Below are 24,769 nucleotides of genomic sequence, written 5' to 3'. Positions count from 1 at the left end.
ACTAGAAAAAGGTTAAAATCAATAACCAAAAAAAGAAAAAGGTTAAAGTTACAAAACACACCGGTTTATAGAGTGAAATGATTATTGTTCTGTTGAATTGACGTGCCAGCTTAGCATCACCTTACTATTATCAGTCACCTATATATCACAATTCACAGGCTTCTTGCTTTCTCTCATTGGCTCGTCTTCTTCCCTTTCTTCTCCAATCACCTTAGCTTGCTGATCAGGTAAACTAGATTGGTGTTTCGTGTTGTTTTCTTCTCAACTTAGGTGTTTGATTTGAGAAGTTTTTCTATGTATGTTGGCATGTTGCGTTCGTAGCATTGCATATCAACGGATAGGTTTGAATAGGTAGAATTAATTTGATTGATATATGAAAGAATGTTTGTATATATACTCTAGGTCTAGGTTATTGAATATTGAGAAATTTATTTTGTTAGGTTTAGATGAATTATTCTTCGATGAGTGGTTCAAAGTTCAATTGGCAAGTCTTTTCAATGATTGTAGTATTTTGGTGATGATAAGTAAGTTGTTAATGACTCTCAAGTCTGAATTCATGTTTTGGTTTTGTTTCCTTGTAAAAATGTGAACGTTTTTCTTACAGAAGCTTTCACAAACAAAGTATGGTTAATTGAGTGACTAATCCACTAATTCTCTTTTGTTGTTTTATATCGTTTATTAGGTAATGTTTTTTTTTTTTGGGTGTGTAAAATATGATACTGACTCAAGATTTTATCATATTTCTGAATCCATAAGCTAAAGTACATTTGAGAGAAGCAAGAGAGATAGAATGGGGCGTGGAGTTAGTGCAGGTGGAGGACAAAGTTCTTTGGGATATCTTTTTGGGAGCGGAGAGGCTCCAAAGCTAGCAGCCGTTAACAAAACTCCAGCTGAAACTGAGTCTTCTGCTCATGCTCCACCTACTCAAGCTGCTGCTGCAAACGCTGTTGATAGCATCAAACAAGTTCCTGCTGGTCTCAATAGCAACTCTGCAAACAATTACATGCGTGCAGAAGGACAAAACACAGGCAATTTCATCACGGTATGTCTTTAATTCTTTCGCTGAATCGAGTCCTGTGTGCTGGTTATCGGATAGCAAAAACATCTGTATCTTTACTTTTCTTAGATTAGTTGTCTGAAAATGAAAGAAGATCAAATAGACTGATGGGTTTTGCTTTGTGCTAACAACGCAATAATCGTCTAAAACTTATGGTACAGTTACTAAAACATCTTGTTTGGTTGTTGTTCGCAGGACCGACCATCGACCAAGGTTCACTCAGCTCCAGGAGGTGGCTCGTCTCTTGATTACCTCTTTGGTGGTGGTAGCAACTAGCTACTGAGGCCAACTTGGTCACTCTATCTTCTTTATCCCACGTCACACTTCTATCATTTTGTGAAACCTCTTGTTCCCTAGCAAAAAATAAAATCTGTATAATCTCTAAATTTCTACGCATATGTGCTTCAATTGTTGTATGTCTTTCGAACGATAACAGTCTCTGATATCGTTAGTTTTTTTTTACCGATTTATTTCACCAATCGAATCCTATACAGATTATGCAAGAAACAGTAATGTCTTTAGAGGTCATAGACAAAACAGAGAATTAAATTAATATTCCAGCTTGCAAAATATTTTAGTTGGCCCATTCCTAATTTTTAAAAATTATTTGTCATCATTAATTTTAACGACGAGACGTATTACTCTTTGCCTGACTCTCTTTCTCTCTCTCCCGGCGACGACGGTTTAGAGTCGCCATAGATGGATCATAACTCGCCGAAATCTCGTCGGAGCCGGAAACCGGAGCCCAAACCTGACATATACTCCACTTTCGTAGTCCACTCCGACTCTGATTCTGATCAAGGTCGAGATCGAGACAAACGTAAAGCCAAACCTGAGGAAGACGAAAATGTCGATTTATACGCTACAATGGTCTACAAAGGCGATAGTGACGGAGAAGGAGAGGAAGATGATGATGACGATTCTATGCTTCCTCCTCTTCTCAAGCGTCTTCCCAAGGATTTCGGAGGCGGCGCGTCGCTCGATTACGACGACGACGACGGTGATGAATCTGGAGATTTCGGTACGATGATTGTGAAAACAGATCGGAGTAGTCATAGTAAGAAGAACAGTCCGTACTCGTCCAAACCGCGAATGGGAGTTAGTCCTAGGAGGAGAGCGAGAGGCGGAGATGAGGAATCTTCTGATGAAGAAGACGAAGAAGAAGATGATGATGACGACGACGGAGACTACGGTACGTTTGTTGTGAAATCTAAGGATAAAAAGGGAAAGAAGAAAGACAAGGAGATTGATATGACAACTATGGGAAGAGCTGTTGCGAGTATGCAGAAATCAAATTTTGGTGGTAAGACTCGGAAATTGGATCCTTCCTCTTCTTCTTCGAAACTTCACGGTGAAGATAATCGGAAAATGCAGCAGCAAAACAGTAAGATGTCGACTACGTCTCTTCCGGATAGCATTACTAGAGAAGATCCAACCACCAAATACGAATTCCTCAATGAACTTGGTAAATTAGCCTATTTAGCTTCATAGACTTAATTTGGTGTTTGTCTCTATCGGATTTGCTCCATTATGTTGCTATAATCATGATCAGCCATCAATATCCCTTAGTACTTGTTTCAATTTCTTGCTTACTATATCAAATTTGGTATCTGGATTGGCAGGGAAAGGATCATATGGATCTGTATACAAGGCAAGAGATTTGAAAACATCAGAGATTGTTGCTGTGAAAGTCATATCACTTACTGAAGGGGTATTAAAAGCTTGTCCTTTAACATAAGTTCAAATGTCATAGTTGCTAAAGCACTCTATGTGATTCAAGTTCTACTTTTATTAGGAGGAGGGGTATGAAGAGATCCGGGGAGAAATTGAGATGCTGCAGCAATGTAATCATCCTAATGTTGTCCGCTACCTAGGGAGTTACCAAGGAGAAGATTATCTTTGGGTGAGCATCTGGGCTTGGTTAGCTTTGTTGGATATAGCAGCTCTTACTGTTTGCAATCAGTTTTTTTTCTTCGTTTATATATTATAGTTTATGTATACGGTCTCTCTAGTTATTGATTTATGTCTTCTGACAGATAGTGATGGAGTATTGTGGAGGTGGAAGTGTTGCTGATCTTATGAATGTTACTGAGGAGGCGTTAGAGGAGTATCAGATAGCATATATATGTCGGGAGGCGTTGAAGGTATGCACACAATTTCTGTAAACTTTTTCACTTTCTAGAATGGCTAGAAGCATGAAGAAGAAAAATGATGTCTGCTTTCCTGTATTTGATGGTTCCGTCTTTGTTTGCACTCATCTGCTTCAACATGTTATAGGCCTTATACTTCTGTTTGTATCTATTTTGTAGGGCCTTGCATACTTGCACTCAATATATAAAGTCCATAGAGACATTAAAGGTGGAAATATCTTGTTAACTGAACAAGGAGAGGTCAAGTTGGGTAAGTTAGCTTGGGGAGTTATATAACCACCTATTTGAAGAGTGGGCTTTACTTATGTTATTTCTATTACACATGCTGGATTTTATGTTTTAAAGCTTCGAATCTTCCTTAGCCTTATCGGTTTTTAGTTAGATTTTTTTTATATTGCTTTACAGCTGCATGCTGATTCCAAAGTTCGCTACCTTATCTTTTCAGGTGACTTTGGGGTTGCAGCTCAACTTACTCGCACTATGTCGAAGCGAAACACGGTAAATACCTATATGAATAAAGTTTCCTATGGTTATTTCGTCAAACTTTCTTTGAACAATCAGGCAATCAAAGCCTTATAGACTTTTTGCGCCTGATGGTGGATTCTTTAATGTTGTGGCTTGTTTGAAGTTCATTGGGACTCCACATTGGATGGCCCCAGAGGTTATTCAGGAAAATCGTTATGATGGGAAGGTAGGTGTCCTATTTGAAAGTAAATTAGCATCTGATACATAACCTAGTGAGAAACTAAGACTGCAAAGTTTTCTAGAGAGTAGAGAATTAAGGATTTCCTGTTTACAACTTGATGAAATTTTGACTCTTTAATACAGGTTGATGTATGGGCTCTTGGTGTTTCAGCTATTGAGATGGCAGAGGTAATATGGAACTATTTCTCTTAGGTGAACAGTTTAATACTTTTTATCCGACTATTTTGCAAGCAAACTAAGTTAGTGACTGTTTTGAGAGCTGAATGTCCTGTTAGCTGTACTGAGCTCTCGCCTGACATGTTGTGGAAAAAAAGAAGAAAATTTTACATTTTGATAAACACCTTTGACCCCTTGTCACTTAACTCGCTGCTTCCTTATTTTATTCTTAATAATCCTGTGGTTTTCTTCTGACTTTTGGTTGTGTTGTTTCCAGGGGCTCCCTCCAAGATCATCAGTTCATCCGATGAGGGTTGGTATATTAAGCCATCTTGCTTTTTAATTATATTTCCAAGTGATGAGGCACCTTGCTGAGTTTAGGATGGGCAAACTCTACAGTCTTTCCCTTTTTTTACTGGTTTTGTTTTTCTCTGTGTGGAAAATTGAAAGGAAGTGAATCAGGACTCGAAGCCAAACCTAAAACAATTTGTTTCACATCAGTGCGAGTTTGGCTTCGTTTCAAGGGTTTCTATAAATGTGGTTGGCTCCAACCGTTTATTAACTTTAGTTGTAAGCGGTTTGGTTAGGTCTGTTATAAACCAATGTCAAAGCAGCTTGCTGTTGTTAAGTTTGTCCTGTAAATTGAAATGGAATGAAATCTGTATAGACCTGGTATGGAATTTTTCAATAAACATGAGAGTTATTAGGCTAGAAAATGGAGGTCTTGAAATACTCTTAAAAGGCCTTCTCTTGATTGTTAGTGTTGAATACTAGCTAAAAGAGATAATTTTTTGCTTGTTTGCTTACTTGATGGCCACTAATCTCATCGTGCTATAGTCGTTATTTAATATCTCATGTCAAACATCTGTCTTTGTTAGGTTTTGTTCATGATATCCATCGAGCCAGCTCCAATGCTCGAGGATAAAGAAAAATGGTATGTCTTCAACCTCTTTAGAATTGTCACGAGGATTATCATTAAGCAGAAGAAAATTGTCCAAATCATCCACATGTGCTGTAGTAATTGCATATCCACAGTATGTGACAAACAGTGCTTTATCGATTCATGGTCTATTATTTAGCTCCAGAACCATTTTTCTCATCGGTTTAATAATTTTTCTAGCACTGGCAAAGAAATCTTATATATGTGGTTGGCAGCATTCATTTGTACAAAAGCGTTGACCTTTAAGCGCTCTGAAGCATAGTAATGCAATTCTTGTTAAGAGGTCTTGGCAATATCTTATGGAATATTCGACTCTTGGTTGCTACTCTCTGCAGGTCCCTGGTCTTTCATGATTTTGTTGCAAAGTGCCTCACAAAGGAACCACGTCTTCGCCCAACTGCAGCTGAGATGCTTAAGGTAACTATAATAGTCTTCTGCATGTACGCCAGAGATCGTTAGTATGTGTATCTCAATACTCTCTTTTTTCCTTCTTACTTTTTTCTTTTCAGCTTAACTGTAACTCTATCTTGTCAATACTAGGATATCTTCAGCTTTAGTTGTCAGAATTACCATCACTTTCATAGCTGGCATGCAATTTAGTGTTTATATTCTCTGTGTTCTTCTAATGCCATTTACTCTTTCGTACTAAATTCAGCACAAATTTGTTGAGAGATGTAAAACTGGGGCTTCTGCAATGTCGCCAAAGATTGAGAAGTCCAGACAAATCAGAGCTACAATGGCTCTGCAAGCGCAAAGTGTTGTCGCACCTTCTTTGGAGGACACTGTATGTATTGTTTTTCTCAAACGGTTACCACTCTCTTAGTTACCCCCATCTTCTTTCCTAATATCTTTGCAAGTTATAATTATCTTCATTATATTCTACTCTTGTAACAGTCAACACTGGGTCCAAAATCAAGCGAGGAGCTTGGAATTACTGTTCCATCTAAACCTCCTCAAAATTCGACCGAAGCACCTCTAACCAGCACCCTGAATCGGCAGCATATTACTGGCAACACTGTGTTGGCTGGAGAAGGCAAGTATTATATGCATGACTATCTATGTCCATATTGCATACTTCTACATAAGGAATTCTCAACCAAATGGTGTATTGTTGTTGACTAATCAGTATGCTTCTATAAACATGGGCTGTGAACCACGGCCTGTTTCGTAGTGCTTTACAAGTTGGCAATCTGCATTTTCGAACCATCATAAGAATTGTTGAGTGCATTTTCTTGGAGATGTATAGTTAACACTAGGGGATGATGTTTTGATGATTTTTATTCAGCAGCCTTTTTAGCATACAGCTTGGATATAATTTGCTCCCTTCATGGTTTCAGAAGCATGTAACTTTATGTTTGCACTGGCTCATGTGATCAGGTGGTGACTTCGGAACTATGATCGTTCATGGTGAGGATGAGACAGAGGAGAGTGACTCCAGGTCTCAGCTTGTCAGAGAAAAAGAATCTTCATCTTCTCAGTTTGAAGGTGTTCCTCGCGAATTCCCAGGAGAAGAATTACCTGACTCATGGTATTTTATCTGTGTAACCCTTTCGTTTTACTTTACTGGGGTATATCTACTTACATAAATAGACACTTAGATTTTCCTTCAGATCATCCAATTTATTGAAAAGAAAGTTACTTGGAAATATAACAATCATGATCTGATGATGAATTTGCTTCTTGAGCATAATTTAACCTGATAATGGTTGCTAGGATACATGACAAAAAGAAGCCTCCGGCTATTGATCTTCCAGTTGAAGCTTCGATTTCACAGAGCATGCAGGCAAGTTCATCTCATGAGCATAGAACCAAGCTACATAACATAGCTGGAACACAGATGGAAGGTGGCAGTGATGCAAGTGGTAGTACCTTGAAAAATGAAACTGTTGGCAGGAAAGCTTTTGCTTTGCAAGATAAGGTTAGTTAGTTTTGTGCTGTGTATGTGCTAGAGTCTAGTCAATGCCGTTGTAGGGTTAAAATGTGTCACCTTTCCTGCAGTTATGGTCAATCTACGCAGCTGGAAACACAGTACCGATACCGTTCTTGAGAGCAACAGATATATCCCCAATCGCACTCTTGTCAGAGAACATGATCGGAGGCATGCAACAAGATGGGAATGGAACTGTAGCCGTCGAAGCACTTCAGGAGCTCTTCACTTCTTCTGATCCCCAATCCAAAAAGGGCCGACGTGGACAAAACGAGGTCGAAACTCTTTCTCTCTCTCTCTCTCTCTCTGAACTCTATATAATGTGAATCATAATGTTTTATTAATCTGTGGGAGTATGAAATGGATGCAGATGCCTCTTCCTCCAAGCGTATACCAAAGACTGACAACAAGCTCTTCTCTGATGAACCTTGCACAAGTTTTAGCCTACCACAGAGCGTACGTTTAAGAAAATAGTAAACCCAGTTTAGTGATTTTTGTTAACGTCTGGCTAAAAACCTTAAACACCCATTGCATAAATCTCAGGTGTTACGAGGAAATGCCGCTGCAGGAATTGCAAGCAACGCAGGAGCAGCAAACCATTCAGAATCTGTGCGATACTCTTCGCACTATTCTCCGCCTCTAAATAGTCTTGTGTTCATATCTGTTGCTACTCTTGTATTAGTATAGGTCGTCTCAGCAAGTACATGTTTATTTTCCTAGAAGTTTTTATTAAAAACCAATCAATTTTGTCTCCTCTTAGCACAATTGCTAGAAGATTGAATGGAACAAACGGATTTTGTAACACTCGTATAAATAGTATCCCCTTAGGTTTAATAATAAATACTATTACAAGTCGTGTCTCTGTGGGAAATTCGAAAAAGCATGGCGAGATACCAAAATCTCTTTGTAGCTGCTTTGTTCCGAGCTTCTCGCCGTTTTACCAAACCGGCGACTTGTATCTCCGTTAGAACTTTTTCTTCTTCCTTACTACTTCCAAAGACGACGACACGTCTTACTCTTCCTCGCTATTTTCCTTTCTCTTCTTCGATCTCTACGTTTTCTTCTTCGTCTTCTTCTCCTTCTCCTTCAGCTCGACCGCCAAAAACCGCCGGTAGTAATGGCGACGAAGAAGACACTTTTGAATGTAAGATAAAATAAATAAACCTTGTTTTCTTTGACTGCCTCTCTGTTTTCTGGGTTTTAGGATTTGTTTACGGTCTTTCTGTGTGTTTGCCTTTTTCTTGTCTTTAAGGTGTTTGTTAAAATGTCTCCTGCCTAAAAAATGTATCTTCTCAATGTTGCTTGCTCTCTCGCTTCCTTGACCTTATGATTTTAATGCTTTTTCTTGTCCTTAGAATCTGGTATTTCATAAAGGTCATAAGATACTAATTGGTCTCATAAAACATTGCTTCCAATCAAATTGGCAGATAAAGCAACTGATGATGTTGAGGTCATAGAAGATTGGGAAGAAGACGAAGATGAGGATGTTGAATCACAGGTATATCTCTTTCTACTACATTTTCACGTCAAAATCGCCACTCTGTTTCTTAGATTCTTATAAGCTAATCTTTCTTCTGTTTTACAGCTTGGTGATGGAGGAGATGGTGGTGGAATTGTTCTTAAAGGTGTAGCATGGGGTGAAAGAGTTCTCTCTATAGCTGCACAAGTTTTGAAGCAGTCTGAGAAAGACTTGGAATTGTTTGCTTTCAAAACTTCACCGCGTGGATATATATACGTCAGACTAGACAAACTCTCCACTGAGTAAGATTCTTCACCCTTCTATATCATCAAACCATTGCAAAAGAGCAGTATGTTTTGAGAATTAACGAAAGCTTCTTCTTTTTTATTGTACAAAAAAGATATGGATGTCCTACCATGGATGAGCTTGAGGAATTTAGTCGAGAATTTAAGAAAAGACTAGATGATGCTGGGGCTGAAAAAGTAATCCCAGAGGATCTAGCCCTTGAGGTCAAAAAGAGTCTTTCCCCAGTGAATCAACTCTCACTTGGTTCAGTTTTGTTACAAAATTTTGTTTCCGTTTTTTTTTTTTCTGTGTAGGTGTCATCTCCAGGAGCGGAGAGGCTACTGAGAGTCCCAGAGGACTTGCCCCGATTCAAGGATATGCCAATGACAGTAAGCTATGTAGAAGAAACAAACTCGAGGAAAGCAGTAAAGAGTGGAGTGTTCCTCTTGGAGTCTATAGATGCAGAATCAGATAACTGTGTCTGGAAATTAGCAGATGTAAGGGAGAACAGAGATCCCGAAAGCAAAGGCAGACCGTTAAGCCGGAAACAAAAGGACTTGAGAATCACACTGCCTTTCGCAGATCACAAGAAGATAAATCTCTACTTGGATTAGTTAAGTAGACGTAGAAGTAGAGTTGCTATTAAAGTAAGTTCATCGTCACTGCAGTTTCACATTGCTGTTTCCGGATAATTTCAAGTGATTTTGTATTAGTTGAGATGGTGAGTGAGATATCAAAACATATGACAAAAATTCACACTACTAAGATGTTGTAAGATGTGAACAGGAAAAAAAAGCTGACTAACAGAAACATTATCAAATCTTATGAAAATCATAAACTACCATCTTCAAACATTGAGCCAACAAGCTCTAACTTCTTGTACTCCCTTTCCTCTACTGGTTTCATAACGTATGGACCATCTGGTTCATCATAAGGCTTTGAGGTTCTGTATTCCTTCTCTGTTATCGATCTTATACCGTTTGGATCTGATTCCACTTCATCTTCTTCTTCATCATCTTCTTCTTCTTCCATGTCATCCTTTGGAGGATATCCTCGGGTTTGTGCCAGCAACCATTGATCAATAATACCACACTCAATTGCATATCTCGCTGTGCGTTCCAGGTACCCTTTATTGTTCATAAGATCTGGCTGAACCGTAAGCATTCTTATTAGACCTGAAATAGAGAGTAGTGTGGTTCAGTTAATCGCAAGCATAACTTCCAAATTGCTATGAAAAACAAATGACACAAGTGAAAATGTACCTGCAACGATGCCATCTCCAGATGCTGACATATCCCTTGTAAAAGGAGTAATGGGAACATCCTCCATTCCGGAAACAGCACCATTGTGCTCTTTGGTATAGTAATGGATCTTAGAAGTGCCATTGGTCACAAACAAGACCTTGAGATTTTCATGCCAAAGCTGTTCCACAGTTTCTGGCGGGTAATGGACAAACTTACTGATGTCATTGTTTTCTGTATCGAACTCTTCAGTAGGCTCGATTCCGCATAAGAATTCAAGTTCCTGTTTTGTGATTTCAATGACGTCTGCAAGATTCCACACTTCCTGTATGAAAGACTTGGTTTCTTCGCTGGAGTGCCATAGTGGTAAAGGGAGATTCAAGTCATAAAAAATGACATTGCCTAGTTGCTTTGATATCTTGATGGCTTGTATCGTAGTTGACATCATCTTCTTATCGAGTAGAGAATGCGTGCTGAAGTAGAACATTTTCGCCTGCACCAAAGTTAAGAGATTGGTGAACAAGAAAAAGAGCCAAAAACTCAATGTTCCAAATCTCCAGGACAATATATTACCTCTTTGAGCACATCAACGTTGATTTCAGATTTTGAAAGTGAATCCTCTGCACATGGCTTAATACAAGTCGATTTCAAGCGACCTCTCTTGCTGATCTTCATAGTAGAACACGCCGTAACCCTTTTACCATCAATCTTAACTGATCTAGTTTGGACTTTGCACACATTCAGATAATACAACATGGCTTGACCATAGTCATCAGCCCCAAGTTTGCCCATAAAAGCAACCTTACCACCCAAGCTTGCAAGAGCAATAGCAACACCTCCTGCACATCCTCCAGGAGCCCGGATATACTTCTCTGGAGCCCACTTTGCATCTCTCATCCGTTCGTGTAGTTCATAATCTAATAGCCTGTTTGCTGGCCTTCCCGAAGGCACAAAAGCATGTTGTGCAGATCCAAAGCAACACACGAGAGGAGGCCATCCATAAGTGTGACTAATATCTTCACCTTCATGTTTACTCAGATCAATCTCTTCTTCTTCACTCTCTGTATCAGTGCTTTCAACAGCCAATGCTTCCTCGACATCACTAACCTCAGCATCCATAATAGTAGCTAAATCATCCTCCACATCTTTATCTTTCTTAACAGTCCTCTTTCGTCTCACTTTCTTCTCGGTTTTTACTTCCTCCACATCAGAAGAAGCTGCTGCAGCTGTATATATGTCGAATTCAAATTAAGTACTCGTGAATCATCAAGTGAGAACCATCAGCTCAGAAATGGTAAAAGTCATTACCTTTCTTTCTAGTTCTTGTCTTTTTTGGTTTCAAAGCTGAGACAATGCTTTCCTTGTCTAAAACATCATCATTATCAACCAAAAATTCAGAAATTTCTTCTAATGGTTCATCCTTAACCACAACCTTCTTCTTCGTTGTTCTCTTAACACTTTTAGATGGTTTCTTTCCCACAACCGCACCGTTTCCATCATTACCTTCTTCTTCAAGAGGTGCTGACTCTGATAACTTTCTCCTACCAGCAGCCATAGAAAAGCTTTGTTTCCCATTCCATCTTTCACCTCTAAACTTCACAAAACCATGCGACTGGAGCAGACAAGGAACATCTGCATTGCATCTGCCAAAATCAAAGCACAGCTATGAGAAAACCATTACATCAAAATGTGAAATTTTCAAACAGAAAGACAAATATAGCCCTCAATTCAAATCATTGTTACTCCATTCTTCTGTAGAAAGATAAGATGAGCTAAACTTAAAGTTCGCACATTTTTGGGCAGTAAACTGGTTCTACGCCAAATCCATAGAAACCCATATACTAAAATTTCCTAAGGTTAGAAAACAAGAGAGAGAGAGAAGCAAAGGGACCTGGGGAATGATAAGAATTGGGTGAAGGAGAGAGACGCCATGAACATCAAATAAGAGCTCTTTTCCAAACGAAATTGTAGTAAAACTAAGCTCCGAAACCCATAAAGTCGAAAGAAGCGTAAACCCAGAAATGAACAAAGGAGAGCAATATGTTTATGAGTTTTGAGGGAGATTGGGGTTTAAGCTCTGAAACCGCAAGAGGAGCTAGCTGGGAGAGGATGAGGAGGAGGTTTAGCGCTTTAACGAAACGGCAAGCATTCTATGATCAAAATACTAAAACGTCAAGATGTCCCTATTCTGTCTACTATAATTTATTTACGGCTCATTTTTCTTCTTTAAAGCTAGTGAATTTAGTATTGTCTATATGACATTCTTTTAATGTAGGTAGAAATATTTGTTATGTAAAGTTTTTCGTGAAATCGTTTGCTATTAAAAAACTACTTCAAGGAAAATATTTTGTTGTGAAGTTAATTGGCTCATCATCACAAAGCTACAAAAAACTTACGATTAACTGAAATCATAATTACTATGATGATTTACGAGTAAATGATTTGATTGGCATAGAAATAATGCCTAAAGATGGTGTGATGAAAAACTTAATACAATTCTAACACGAGGATATATATATATATATATACTGTATATTTATTTATTTTTCGTCAAAAAATATAGACTGTATATATGTTATGGTAAAACGGCTATTTTTTGCTATATAGTGAAAATAATATCGTCTGGAGTTATAATAATTAGAATTTTGTATGGTTAATTAATTTCTATTGGTAATGTAACCATGAGTGCCTTGAGTGGAATGAAAGAAAATTGATGTAGTCAGAACAAATCTATGAAAATTTTGATATTTTTTAAAAATGGAATGAAATAGCTGGAGACTAACACACAATTTTCCATCATCTATCCAAATATATGTTTAAATGGTAAAAGATAGAATAGATAATGAAAAGAATTATGAGAGATTCACTACCAATTTCAAAATTATGAGAGATTCATTACCAATTTCAAAATCTCTCTAAAAACAAAGTTTTCTTCTCTTTTTTCTTTTCTTTTCTAGATCTTCATATCTAATTCAAAAGAGAAGCTGACTTTTGACGAGCGTGAAAGACAGAAGGTACTTGGATAACACAACAAGTTCAGAAAAAAAGTAGGTGAAAATTGGCTACCACCTTGCCTCTCTCATACATAAGTATTGTTTACTTCCTTGGTTCTTAAAATATTAGAACCCATTTTTTGTGTTTCTAATAATTGTTTCGTTGTTATCTAAGACTAAACTCATAGTTTTGTATACTTTAAGGTCAGATCGAAGCAGACAATACTGATATTTTGGAGGAACCTATTCTAAAATGGGTTCGTATCTTTTTCATCCGTTTCATTTTCGTTGAAAAAAACAGCGTTTACGTTTTGATACACTAATTTCTGTTAAGTATTGAATCATATTTCACCTTCGAAACATGTTTTGTATATGACTCAGATTTCACATCTTTGGAAACAACAACTTTCGAAGAAGTCGTGATAGCTTTGGGAAGCAATGTTGGAAACAGAATGAATAATTTCAAAGAAGCTTTACGATTGATGAAAGACTATGGGATCAGTGTAACCAGACACAGTTGTTTGTACGAAACAGAACCTGTTCATGTGACCGACCAACCAAGATTTCTCAACGCTGCAATAAGAGGTGTCACAAAGCTCAAACCTCATGAACTCTTGAACGTTCTCAAGAAAATTGAGAAAGAGATGGGTCGTGAAGAAAATGGTTTAAGGTATGGACCAAGACCACTTGACTTGGACATATTGTTCTATGGAAAGCACAAGATAATTTCTGATAAACTTATCATTCCCCATGAGAGAATCTGGGAAAGACCATTTGTTTTAGCACCTTTGGTAGATTTGCTTGGAACGGAAGATATTGATAATGATAAAATAGTTGCATATTGGCATTCACTCTCAATGCATTCAGGTGGAATTTTCCAAGCGTGGGAGCGGTTAGGTGGTGAGTCATTGCTTGGAAAAGACGGTATTATACAAAGGGTTATACCAATAGGAGATCATTTATGGGATTTTTCTAAGAAAACTTATGTGATGGGTATACTTAATCTTACTCCTGATAGCTTTAGTGATGGAGGTAAGTTTCAATCGGTAGATACCGCGGTTTCTCGGGTCCGGTCTATGATATCTGAAGGTGTAGATATTATTGATATCGGTGCACAGTCAACACGGCCGATGGCCTCAAGAATATCTAGTCAAGAAGAGATAGATAGACTGATTCCGGTTTTAAAAGTTGTTCGCGGTATGGCAGAGATGAAGGGAAAGCTCATATCAGTGGACACTTTTAACTCTGAGGTTGCTTTAGAAGCAATAAGAAATGGAGCTGACATTTTGAATGATGTATCCGGAGGAAGTTTAGACGAGAACATGCATAAGGTTGTTGCGGATTCTGATGTTCCTTATATGATCATGCACATGAGAGGAGATCCATGTACAATGCAAAACAAAGAGAATTTGGAGTATAATGAAATATGCAAAGATGTTGCCACAGAGCTTTATGAGAGAGTAAGAGAAGCAGAACTCTCTGGGATTCCAGCTTGGAGGATTATGATTGATCCAGGAATTGGATTTTCTAAGGGAATAGATCATAATTTAGATATTGTCATGGAGCTACCAAAAATCAGGGAAGAGATGGCTAAGAAGAGTATAGGATTGTCTCATGCACCTATACTTATAGGACCTTCAAGGAAGAGATTTTTGGGAGATATTTGTGGTCGTCCTGAGGCAAGTGAAAGAGATGCTGCAACTGTTGCTTGTGTTACTGCTGGGATACTAAAAGGTGCTAATATCATTAGAGTTCATAATGTTAGAGATAATGTAGACGCGGCAAGGCTATGCGATGCAATGATGACGAAAAGGTTCAAAAATGTTGATTAGTTGATATGATTTGTTGTATGGTTTTAAGACTTGAGATGTGTTAAAAATAAGTTTATTTTGTTTTTCCGTATGAAATTCAGAAGAATTTAGTTCATTTTATAAAGTTTATTGGCAGTTTTAAAATCCCTTTGTCTATTCGCAGTTGTAAAGTTTCTTTTAAGTCTTATTTGCTAGCCTTTGTATTCAGCCCACAAGAGTTTAGTAGGATCTCTTGTCATAAAAAGCCCGATACTGTACATTATGATTCATTTTCGTATTGGGACTTAACTCACAAAGTACACATAAAAAGTACTCATTTGTGATATTTTTAGATTTCATTTTACCTGTCATATCGGTATTAACAACATTTGAGTATTTTGGGCATAATCAAATTTATGACAACCGATCGAGGTTAGGAAAATTTCTTACTAATATTTAAAATATATAGAAGAAACTATACCTACACAAAACAAACATGAGAAAATGAAAATTTAGAATAGAAGAAAAATAAAAATAAACAGATAACTTAGTCTAATCAAAAACCATAAAGCAAAACGTTAAATGGAGGCGTAAGATCAATAAAGTTTAATGTCTAGAATAAGAGAACTTTCAAAACTGGTACGAGAAATATCAACTATTAAAGCCTACGTTGTCTAAATTGAAAACACATAAGAGAAAGTGATTAATTAGGAACAACAACTAATAAATAATAAAGACAAGTCAAATCAGAAAGAGAGCGATAGGGTTTCCGGAAGAGGAAGAGTAGAAGCTGCGAATGAGTAGAGACTCTACGTGTGATGTGAACTGTGATACTTCTTAGCTTTGTGTGTTTCTATTAAACTCAAGTGGGTTTGGTGAACTTTCCTTTTGACTTTTTTTCGTTTCATTTCAAATTATAGAATTTCTTGTTTTTCTAATTAGGGAAAGAAAAAAAGATCGCTCAGGGAAGTTTACAGATGTTGCACCTCCACTTATTTAGATTATGTTGTACCACTAAAACACCATAATATATATAATGGTCAATTACTTTGTCAATCTGAGTTTTGAACACCGAAACCATGATATGTAAAAGTTCTTAATGATTCAGTCACAAACATAAAAAATATAAACGCTCGTCTCCTCATAACCGGTAAGCTAATTGATTAGTTATCATTCAATATTAAGTCGACTAAGCCATGATAATTAGGCACAAGAAAAATTTAGTACACGACAAGAAAAAGAGGGCATATTTTGAGATATACATGACAAATAGAAAAATTATTATATATTAAGTGTACGTAAAGTAGTGGATGCATGAATAATGGGTAGTATTAAATTGCTAGATAGCTAGAGGAGAGGGTAAAGGCAACGCTTTAAAGAGTCGGAGTAATGAAGTTATACGAGCATGGAAACCTGACTAAACCCTAATTTCTTATTAGCTCTCTTCCCTTTTTTGGCAATCGTCCCATCTCTCACAGTCATAGTTGATAGTCCCCAACCTTTTTTAAAATAAACATAATTTAATTTCGGTCACCTTTTTAAGATGCAGATATAGATATCGTCTCATTATTTCTAGTCCACGATTACCCTATTACGTACAACTAATTAATCTTCTATTTTCAACTGATCATATTCTAAATTTTTCAGTTACACCTCTGGTCTAGGATGTTTCAAGTCAAAATTTGAAAATATTCACATTTGTCTCTTAATGCCAATGATGAGATTTGGTTTAGTTTTTTTTTTTTTTTTATGATGCAATTTTCTATTGAGAAAAATGGATACATAAATAAAACTTGAGGATAATTTCTCATTGTCCATAGTTAAAGTTTCTTAGATGCAAATTAAAGTATCAATAAAATTTTAAAATTAGATACTATATCGATCAGAGACTTTGTTATTGTTGATTTTGGAATTAGACTACCGTACAGTGGTACAAAATATATGTTTAAAAGCATATTAAATAAAAATAGTTAGTTATTCATGTTTTCTTCTTGTTTTTTTTGTTTTTGTTTTTGTTGTTATTAACTAAAGAAATCCATGACTTTTATTAATCTATTTATGTATTAGTTCTAACTTTGAGAGCAAACTTCAATGTATGTATATATTGGTTCTAACATTGAGAGGAAAACTCTAATCAAATAAAATTGTAAGTAAGCTAAATATGTGTGTCGAAGTAGGAAATCTAAGGAAAGTGAAGAATGCAAAAAAGTTAGTCACTGAAAGAGACGTGTGATTGATCACTTGTCTCCTTCCAATTTCCCTGTGGGGGCAGTGCATGCACAAAAGATGGAATCCATCCTATAGCTCCTCCTTTCTTCACTATCTTTTCAAGTTTCTCTTTTTGAATATATTTTTTTTAAATTGATTTTGATTTAACTCAAAGCCCACACTTCTTAATCCATCTTCTCTATAATTAGTATGCCAACAAATATATATGCTTGTTCTGTCTCAAATTTCAACAATAAAGCGTGTATAGCTCCCAAAAAGCTATGTTGATGAGTTATCACTCTTTTTATGGATTGGACTAATAGTTTGTCTCATGTCAAAATGATTATACATAACTCAGAATCCAGCAGTATAGAGAACTTAACTTTTATATATATGTTAACCCTCATAACCTCAAACAGAAAATTTGTAGTGCAGTGTAGAAAACATCCTTAAACATAAAGTAAATCCTTTAACAAAAAAAATAAATATAAGTGGCAAATCAAGAGATTCTGCTTTTGAGTCCAATGTATGTATAGTTGGATGTTCTGAAGAAGATCCATTGTTTTGGTTGTTTCTCTACAGTTAAACGATTTTTATATTTAACTTATTAATGCAATTGAGTGAAAATTTCACGATGAAGAAAAAAGTTGTGAATCATGACAAGTTTTGTCCTCAGTTTTGCAGTGAAATCATTTTGCGTGAAAATTTTATGAGAGAAACAAAAAAAAAAAAAACTGATCAAAAGATCAGGAAAGGACCATTCTTAATTTATAACATGTGGGCAAGTCAAGGCTTGCTGGCATCAAACTTGAATAAATGTAATCATATTCACACCATGTATTGTTTAATATATAATTTTAATATCTTAATTGGTCATCTATTTTTGTCTTTTTGCATCGCATATGTGTCATAATTAATATCTGTACGATGTAGAGGCTAGTGAATATAAAGTGAAAACATAGATATATCGATCTTAAACCAATGGTATCTTACACCATATGTATATGCTTGTTTGAAAATATTTATTCTACGAAAGTATTAATTGGATTGATTGTTTTCACTCTCTTGAGTAATTTTGGATAAGTTAATAGTTATTATTTTTATTACACATGATTAAGGTGTATTGTTAATTATAAATCATATTTATACGAAGACATGGTTGAATAATGTCCAACACAGCTTATTTTAGCAAAAACTAATGTACGAGGAGTGACATTTAGGGTCTTGATATTTTTGAAGCAAAATTAAATACGTCTGCAAGATTTTGCAGAGGGAGGCATGTACTATATCATCTGCAATAGTAGCAACATAGATAAAAGTCATAAACCCCTAGATCCGGTCCCTTTAATTTAATTCATATATATGATTTGACATAAAATTACTTTTGTTAAAAAGTTTGTTTTTACATTAAATTCTTCTATCTTTTTTCTAAATATCAGTTTAATATACATTTGTAATTTTTCTTGCAATCCCTAGCCAGCTTAATGATATCATTTTTTTTCCTTCTTTATATCCAGAGAAATTTTATGCGGAAACGTAGATTAATATCATCGAACTTGTTGATCCAATTTGTTTTATCTTTTAAAACATTTACAGTGATTACAAAATAGAATATATAGCAAGTAAATATCCAACGAAAACACATAATGTCTTTAACAAAAAAAAAGAACGAAAAAAAAAAGAAAACACATAATGTCACCATTAGAAACTCGTGTCTACACCAGAAGTCATTAGTTTAAGATATTCATTTTTTTTTTTTTTGATAAGATGATATTAAATGTTGTTAAAATAAACAATAAAAATGCAATTATGGACTGCATATACACGTCCAACACTTTGACAATCTGTATCGCTCTCTCTCTCTCTCTATATATATATATGTCATGGTCTCACTATGATTGTTCTATAAATACAAGCCTCCTAACTCATAAAATAAGCATAACCCTAACTCTACAAAGTTCTTCTGATTCTTTCTCTCTCTCTCTTTCTTTCAAGAGCGGTTTTCAATCCATTCGCTAAAGACCATGAACCTAGAAGAGAAACCAACCATGACGGCTTCAAGGGCTTCCCCTCAAGCCGAACATCTCTACTACGTCCGGTGTAGCATCTGCAACACCATCCTCGCGGTAAATTATTACCTACATATAAGAAGATATATAAGCATATATATACTTGCATGACCCTATATATGTTGATAATATCACATACATGCTAAGCTATACATATTGTTGTTTATGTTATATATATATATATTTCTTCAAATTTTCGAGCTAATTTGTAAACCGAATCTACACACATATATAGGTTGGGATACCATTGAAGAGAATGCTTGACACGGTAACGGTGAAATGCGGCCATTGTGGTAACCTCTCGTTTCTCACCACAACTCCTCCTCTTCAAGGCCATGTTAGCCTCACCCTTCAGGTATATAACACTTGTGTTATAGTTATACATACGAGTATAATTCTTTTTATACAAAAAACTGATACTAAGCCAATCTTTGTTTTAACTAAGCAGATGCAGAGCTTTGGTGGAAGTGACTATAAGAAGGGAAGCTCTTCTTCTTCCTCTTCCTCCACCTCCAGCGACCAGCCCCCATCTCCCTCACCTCCCTTTGTCGTCAAACGTAATTAAGCTTATTACCATTTCTGACTCCTTTTTCTTCTATAAACTTAATCACTATCTACATATATATGATTATCTGTTGAACATCTTTGGTATTGTAGCTCCTGAGAAGAAGCAGAGGCTCCCATCTGCATACAACCGCTTCATGAGGTTTAACCTTTGACATATACTCTTTAGTTCCAAGTTAATTATGAAATTTAATGCATAAAAAATAAATATAATTTAGTACTCTTCTTCATCTTTTTTTGAAACAAAATATAAAAAGGGATGAGATCCAACGCATCAAAAGTGCCAATCCGGAAATACCACACCGTGAAGCTTTCAGTGCTGCTGCCAAAAATGTAAGACAAGTCTCTTTTTGTTACCAACCATTGTTGTCACCTTTAATATTATTTTTTCACAATTTCGTTTGTGTAAATGAAAAATGTCACAAACAGTGGGCTAAGTACATACCCAACTCTCCTACTTCCATTACTTCCGGAGGCCACAACATGATCCATGTAAGCTATACAAACTAAGTCTGCATAAGGACATATTTATATACATTATATAAAGATTTAAAATGTTTTGTTCAATTAGGGCTTGGGATTCGGTGAGAAGAAGTGAACAAAACTCAGGGGAAAAGAAGCCTAAAAATAACAAACGCATGCACGTGTGCGAGTGGCTGCGTCGTTTTTCTCATCTTGTGTTGTTCTTCTGTGTAATTTTCTTATGTATGTCATGTTGCAGAAAATGATGTTGCCTTAGTTTTTATGACTTTATATTTCTGTCTGTCTTTAGATTTGAAAGTAACGTCACTTGCTATGTCCCTTTGGACGTTTATGTCTGGTCTTTATTTGTCTTAATCCTATCAAAATTTTATATGCGTATTCCTTAATTCCATCTGGGACACTTTTTCTTTTCCCCAATGATTTGCAACTTTCAACATCGTAACTTCGAACTCGAGAATCTCAGATCAGTCCTCAGATGACGTGAGTGTACAGAACAAAACAAAACAAAAGTAAAAATTCACTTTTTCAGCGAATATTCATTACATGTATATATACAAATTGTCTGTAACGCTGTGAAAAGGAAGTAGGCATAGATATCTGAAGCAATTTTCTTCAGAACATTATTGACTGGTGAATAATAACACAACAGTTACAAATTACAATAATACGTGTAACATGATCTGATCCTCTTAATTCCTCTATCTAATCACAAACTAATCAAGCCATGCAGGCTTGTCTTGTCCTTCTGCAGAACAATCTCAAGAAACTCGAACCGGTTTAAAGGAATAAGAATGTTGTAACCTTTTATTAGGAGCCAGGGAAATAAAGCTCATTATATTCCTGCTTCACATCACCAGTGTAATTCCTCTGTTGCTCGATTCTTTGAAGATGTGATGACAGTTGCAGTAGATCAACCGTGGATGTTCCTTTTCCTTTACAAGAACTAGAACCAGCAGAATTGGTCTTGCCAGGATCGATCCACAACGGTTGTTCCATCTGATGATAGTCAGTTGATGATGAGTGATTGAGATTTTGGTTGGGTTGGGTGATTGAGAACGTTGTGTTTGGAAACTTAGACAAGTGTTGTTGGGACTGAGCTGACAGAAGAGAGAGAGCACGAGTAGAGCGTGATGCCGCCGTCTCATGTAAGTCCCAAATGGAGGATACTTCCGTGGAATAAATTGCTGGTTTAGATTCATAAGTTCTGCTGCTGTTTTGCTCATTAGTAGGAAACATGGAACAAGTAGGTTCATCTTTGAAACTCACGAGTCTACTTGTACGGTGGTCGTCTTCATCTATTACTCTGTATAAGAGACTACCAGGAAATGACTCTGGCAATACCAATGATGAATTCTCCAGAAACTTGTTGCCTACTACATCTATGGAAGATCATAAAATACAGAATAGATTCAAATTTGCACGAGTTTGCTAATTCAATACATCAATGGATAGGGAAAAGGCAGAGAGTGAGTACCTTGAGAGGTGCGAAGAAGCTTATGGCGCTTACCCGGTAGGAAATAGAATGCAGGTTTCCTTCTTCGTTCATTGTGACCGGCTAATCGCCTTCTGCAACTTCTTTTGCCATCATCAAACTCTGAGAGGAAATGAAACCTGAACAGAAGAAAAAGGTAAAAGAAACAAACGATCAAGATCCATCAAGAACATTGAAATGACTACAGAGCATGAGACAACTTGAGAGGAGAAAGAATAAAACCTGCTGCACTGTTGACAAAACCTCTGTTCAAGACCATTAACTATGACCACAGAAGTTTTCGAATGAGCCTCGCAAACTCTATGCCTTTTGTGGTAATCTTTCGAAGAGCTCAGATCCTTACTACACCCATAAACTTGACACAAGGGATTCTGAGAGCACAAGTTTGAAGCTCGAGACTTTTTAGATGGCAGAGCAAAACCTCTAGAGGATGTATCATCATCATCATTTCCTAAATCCAAAAAGCTCCTAAGTTTGAAATCTATCCTATTCAATTCCTGACTAGAGAACTTTGAAGAAGAAGATATGTTCTCCTCATCTTCCTCTTCAGGAACAACTTTAGTAATAGAAACAGCACTGAATCCATTGGAGTTACCAGCCATGTCAGAAATCAACACATCATCATTATTAGAGAGTCTCTGTTCAAATCTTCTATTCTTAGCAAAAGTATCACAAGGTAAAAGAGTTTCATTTGACATGAAAACGCTTCTCCCGTAGCTCCAAGAATCCATCAGCAACACTATAATCAATTTCTGCTTTCTTCAACGACAACTAGCAATTCAATAACTGATGCAGAAACCCTAAAGGAGGAAGCTTTCTTCTAAATAGAGAAAACCCAAGACGACGATTCACTTATTCCTTCGATTAACACAAAACCCAGATAGAAATTGACGAAAAGATTCAAACCCTAACAAGAAACAAAGATAAAAATCAATACTTTATCAAGAAAGCAATCACACAACATGATCATCAGTGGAACAAATAAATTAAGACGAAATTTTCGAGTTTCTTATCTTCCATCTAATGCAATTGAGGTGAACGAAATCATAAACAGAGGATCGAAGAATAAGACTTACCGATTAGAGGAACAGAGAAGAACTGTGTATAGGAAGCAAGCAAAAGAGACAGAGAGGTGGAGAAAATATAAGAAAAGTGAAAAATGGGGAATCGAAGGAATAAGGTGAGAGGTGACGTCGAAGCAGATACTGTTTGGGGTCAACATGATTTCCACTAAACCCATCTTCTTCTCCACTTCTCTCTCTCTTTTGCTTCTTTTTTTTTTTTCTTTTTCTATTCTTCATCCTGTAAATTTTATTTGTGTTTGTTTTCCGACACTATTTTGTTCGATCAAGTAAAAGTAAAAAAACAAAAAAAAAAAGTAGAAGTAAAAAAGTTTCTATAGAAATCGAATTTAAGAATGGAGAAGTTGACGTCATGCCTCCTATTTTTTACCATCAAAATTAGTGATAAAACTAATTTTAGGTTTATTTAGTTTAGTGTTATTGCTATGTTAAAACTAACCTAATAAACTTTGTACACATTTTTTTTTTTGATGATGCTTTCGGAACAGCACCTAAACAAAATCTTGGTTGAGTCACAAATAACATACAAATAATACGGTGGCAATGTGGCATGTATTCACACTGTAGACGAACAGCCAAAATTATGTGTTCACACTATCTCGAACAAATGTTAAATGATGATATAAATATGTTGACGACAATCAAAACCAATGAAGAATTTAGAATTCACAATGAACATCGTCCAAAGCGAAAGTTTATAATTTTGGGTTATATTCTAGATTATATTCTAACAAACACGTTTTGGTTAATTATTTTGTTTGTTGGCGGCTTTGAAATGGTAAAGATTAAGAAAAAAAAGAAATACACAACATGGGGAAGCGTATTTTATATAGCAATTTGAAAACATTTGTTTAAGGGCTTAATCTTCTTAAATAAATCGGTTTCAATAAGAATATATATCCAAATTAAAGCATAAGTTAGAAGAAGAATGTATGGGGGGGTTTCCTCAAAAGAAAAAGAAACTTTGGGGTTGCAAAAAGAATAAATAAAATATTAGAGAATCAGCGAGTTGAAGAGATTGGTGGTGGAGCGTGTGTAGACAAAGCCTTCTGACGCTACCCAAACCTTTTGCTTTATTACAAAATCAACCCTTTTCTTTTTTCTTTTTGGTGGGAGCCAGAGCATATCTTGTTGGCCAACCAACCGCACTTTTCAGGTGATGGAATCTAAAGCTAAGTCCTAATTACTTAACACTTGTTTGCTATTAATACTTCTTCTGTAAAATTATAACTTTTTAAGTTTATATAGTTAGATCGGTTCTCATATATTACTATGTAGAAGTTGTAAGTATATTCGATCGTACATTATGTGTGTATCTGAATCTGATCATAGACTTAAAAGTTAAAAAATTAAAACAAACGGATATGTGAAAAAGAGTTGTTTGTTGGTTCCAATTTTGCAAAGCCAGGTCCATCAATTTACGTAGCATAGCAAAGACGTATTTCAAGCCCATTAATTACGGCCCAGCGGGGTCTCTTCCATTTTCACGAAAACTCTCAAAAGATTTCAAACATACTATTCCATGAATCATGATGTAACAGTTACTGTGCAGAGTGCAGACAATGGAGTGTGCACCAAAAAGATTGGCCATGATTTCTATCATTGTATTTGAGAACGATAGAAAGTTCAGGTTCTAACTTTACATTTTAGATCGAAGACCAGAGTTTGTTTTTTATTCAAATTAGACATAAGAAAAGGAAAAAAACTGAACCAAATATTTTGTGATCCAAACAAAATTTCCTTTAACCACATGGAATTTTCTTTAACCACATGACTAATAATACCGAAACGCAATTGAATTTAGTATAATCGGTCCAAATCGAATAATAAATAAAAATTTGTTGAAATTACATGTGTGACAACATATATGACGTTAGTTATTATCTCACCTAACAAAACTCCAAACATACTATTTTAAGTGTCTTTATTTGTAAGATTAATTTTACTTTGCATAATTACCTCAACTTTATGATAATCACATGTTTGGACCCTCCACCCATTAGATGATAGGAGAAAGCAATGTATTACTTATTCATTTCATTATTTTTTTTAACTCATTCGTTTTATATACTCGACTTTAGTCTATATTGGTGACATGTATCATTGTTTCTACCGTCATGAGTATTTTTCTTTTGTTTCCTTCTTTTTGTTGCCACTGCGCATGAATT

At 36.0% G+C, this 24,769-nt stretch overlaps 7 protein-coding genes across 10 annotated transcripts; 5 read left to right on the top strand and 2 right to left on the bottom strand.

Annotated features, from left to right (window-relative positions):
• Positions 1-104: 104 nt before the first annotated feature.
• Positions 105-1,623, top strand: SP1L2 (SPIRAL1-like2). 2 transcript variants are annotated; one of them, NM_105590.3, is made up of 3 exons: positions 105-227; positions 757-1,042; positions 1,253-1,623. In NM_105590.3, the coding sequence occupies exons 2-3, from the start codon at positions 791-793 to the stop codon at positions 1,331-1,333; spliced, it is 333 nt and encodes a 110-aa protein (NP_177083.1). In that variant the 5' UTR covers positions 105-227; positions 757-790; the 3' UTR covers positions 1,334-1,623. The 2 variants fall into 2 exon arrangements, with proteins under 2 accessions (NP_177083.1, NP_974110.1); NM_202381.2 differs by having other exon boundaries at positions 168-227; positions 763-1,042; positions 1,253-1,564.
• Positions 1,591-7,787, top strand: SIK1 (Protein kinase superfamily protein). 2 transcript variants are annotated; one of them, NM_105589.4, is made up of 18 exons: positions 1,591-2,522; positions 2,680-2,768; positions 2,853-2,960; positions 3,094-3,201; positions 3,367-3,457; positions 3,653-3,705; positions 3,836-3,898; positions 4,036-4,080; positions 4,346-4,381; positions 4,947-5,002; positions 5,344-5,425; positions 5,664-5,792; positions 5,903-6,041; positions 6,386-6,536; positions 6,722-6,926; positions 7,007-7,210; positions 7,306-7,391; positions 7,479-7,787. In NM_105589.4, the coding sequence occupies exons 1-18, from the start codon at positions 1,757-1,759 to the stop codon at positions 7,576-7,578; spliced, it is 2,511 nt and encodes an 836-aa protein (NP_564955.1). In that variant the 5' UTR covers positions 1,591-1,756; the 3' UTR covers positions 7,579-7,787. The 2 variants fall into 2 exon arrangements, with proteins under 2 accessions (NP_564955.1, NP_849865.1); NM_179534.2 differs by having other exon boundaries at positions 1,705-2,441.
• Positions 7,788-7,817: 30 nt separating this feature from the next.
• On the top strand, positions 7,818-9,438 carry AT1G69210 (Uncharacterized protein family UPF0090; the record flags this gene model as incomplete). 2 transcript variants are annotated; one of them, NM_105588.3, is made up of 5 exons in its annotated part: positions 7,818-8,079; positions 8,363-8,433; positions 8,521-8,696; positions 8,795-8,903; positions 8,994-9,438. In NM_105588.3, the coding sequence occupies 5 exons, from the start codon at positions 7,818-7,820 to the stop codon at positions 9,291-9,293; spliced, it is 918 nt and encodes a 305-aa protein (NP_564954.1). In that variant the 3' UTR covers positions 9,294-9,438. The 2 variants fall into 2 exon arrangements, with proteins under 2 accessions (NP_564954.1, NP_001117572.1); NM_001124100.1 differs by having other exon boundaries at positions 8,795-9,438.
• Positions 9,439-9,510: 72 nt separating this feature from the next.
• On the bottom strand, positions 9,511-11,852 carry FLN2 (fructokinase-like protein; the record flags this gene model as incomplete). The annotated part of the gene is made up of 5 exons (NM_105587.6): positions 9,511-9,854; positions 9,942-10,413; positions 10,494-11,146; positions 11,229-11,563; positions 11,812-11,852. The coding sequence occupies 5 exons, from the start codon at positions 11,850-11,852 to the stop codon at positions 9,511-9,513; spliced, it is 1,845 nt and encodes a 614-aa protein (NP_177080.3).
• A 1,005-nt stretch (positions 11,853-12,857) lies between these two features.
• AT1G69190 (Dihydropterin pyrophosphokinase / Dihydropteroate synthase) lies at positions 12,858-14,864 on the top strand. Its single transcript, NM_001334402.1, has 3 exons — positions 12,858-12,967; positions 13,118-13,170; positions 13,295-14,864. Exons 2-3 carry the CDS (start codon positions 13,167-13,169, stop codon positions 14,743-14,745), a joined length of 1,455 nt encoding a protein of 484 aa, NP_001319354.1. The 5' UTR covers positions 12,858-12,967; positions 13,118-13,166; the 3' UTR covers positions 14,746-14,864.
• Positions 14,865-18,734: 3,870 nt separating this feature from the next.
• CRC (Plant-specific transcription factor YABBY family protein) lies at positions 18,735-20,526 on the top strand. Its single transcript, NM_105585.3, has 7 exons — positions 18,735-19,037; positions 19,216-19,335; positions 19,429-19,537; positions 19,638-19,686; positions 19,802-19,877; positions 19,974-20,036; positions 20,116-20,526. The coding sequence occupies exons 1-7, from the start codon at positions 18,936-18,938 to the stop codon at positions 20,140-20,142; spliced, it is 546 nt and encodes a 181-aa protein (NP_177078.1). The 5' UTR covers positions 18,735-18,935; the 3' UTR covers positions 20,143-20,526.
• On the bottom strand, positions 20,508-22,808 carry AT1G69170 (Squamosa promoter-binding protein-like (SBP domain) transcription factor family protein). Its single transcript, NM_105584.6, has 4 exons — positions 22,596-22,808; positions 21,742-22,426; positions 21,502-21,638; positions 20,508-21,406 (listed from the first exon to the last, which is right to left on the bottom strand). The coding sequence occupies exons 2-4, from the start codon at positions 22,248-22,250 to the stop codon at positions 20,835-20,837; spliced, it is 1,218 nt and encodes a 405-aa protein (NP_177077.3). The 5' UTR covers positions 22,251-22,426; positions 22,596-22,808; the 3' UTR covers positions 20,508-20,834.
• Positions 22,809-24,769: the final 1,961 nt, after the last annotated feature.

The sequence above is a fragment of the Arabidopsis thaliana genome (genome assembly GCF_000001735.4).
Source record: "Arabidopsis thaliana chromosome 1 sequence".
NCBI classification, from domain to species: domain Eukaryota; kingdom Viridiplantae; phylum Streptophyta; class Magnoliopsida; order Brassicales; family Brassicaceae; genus Arabidopsis; species Arabidopsis thaliana.
This window is presented reverse-complemented; position numbering and strand designations above follow the sequence as displayed.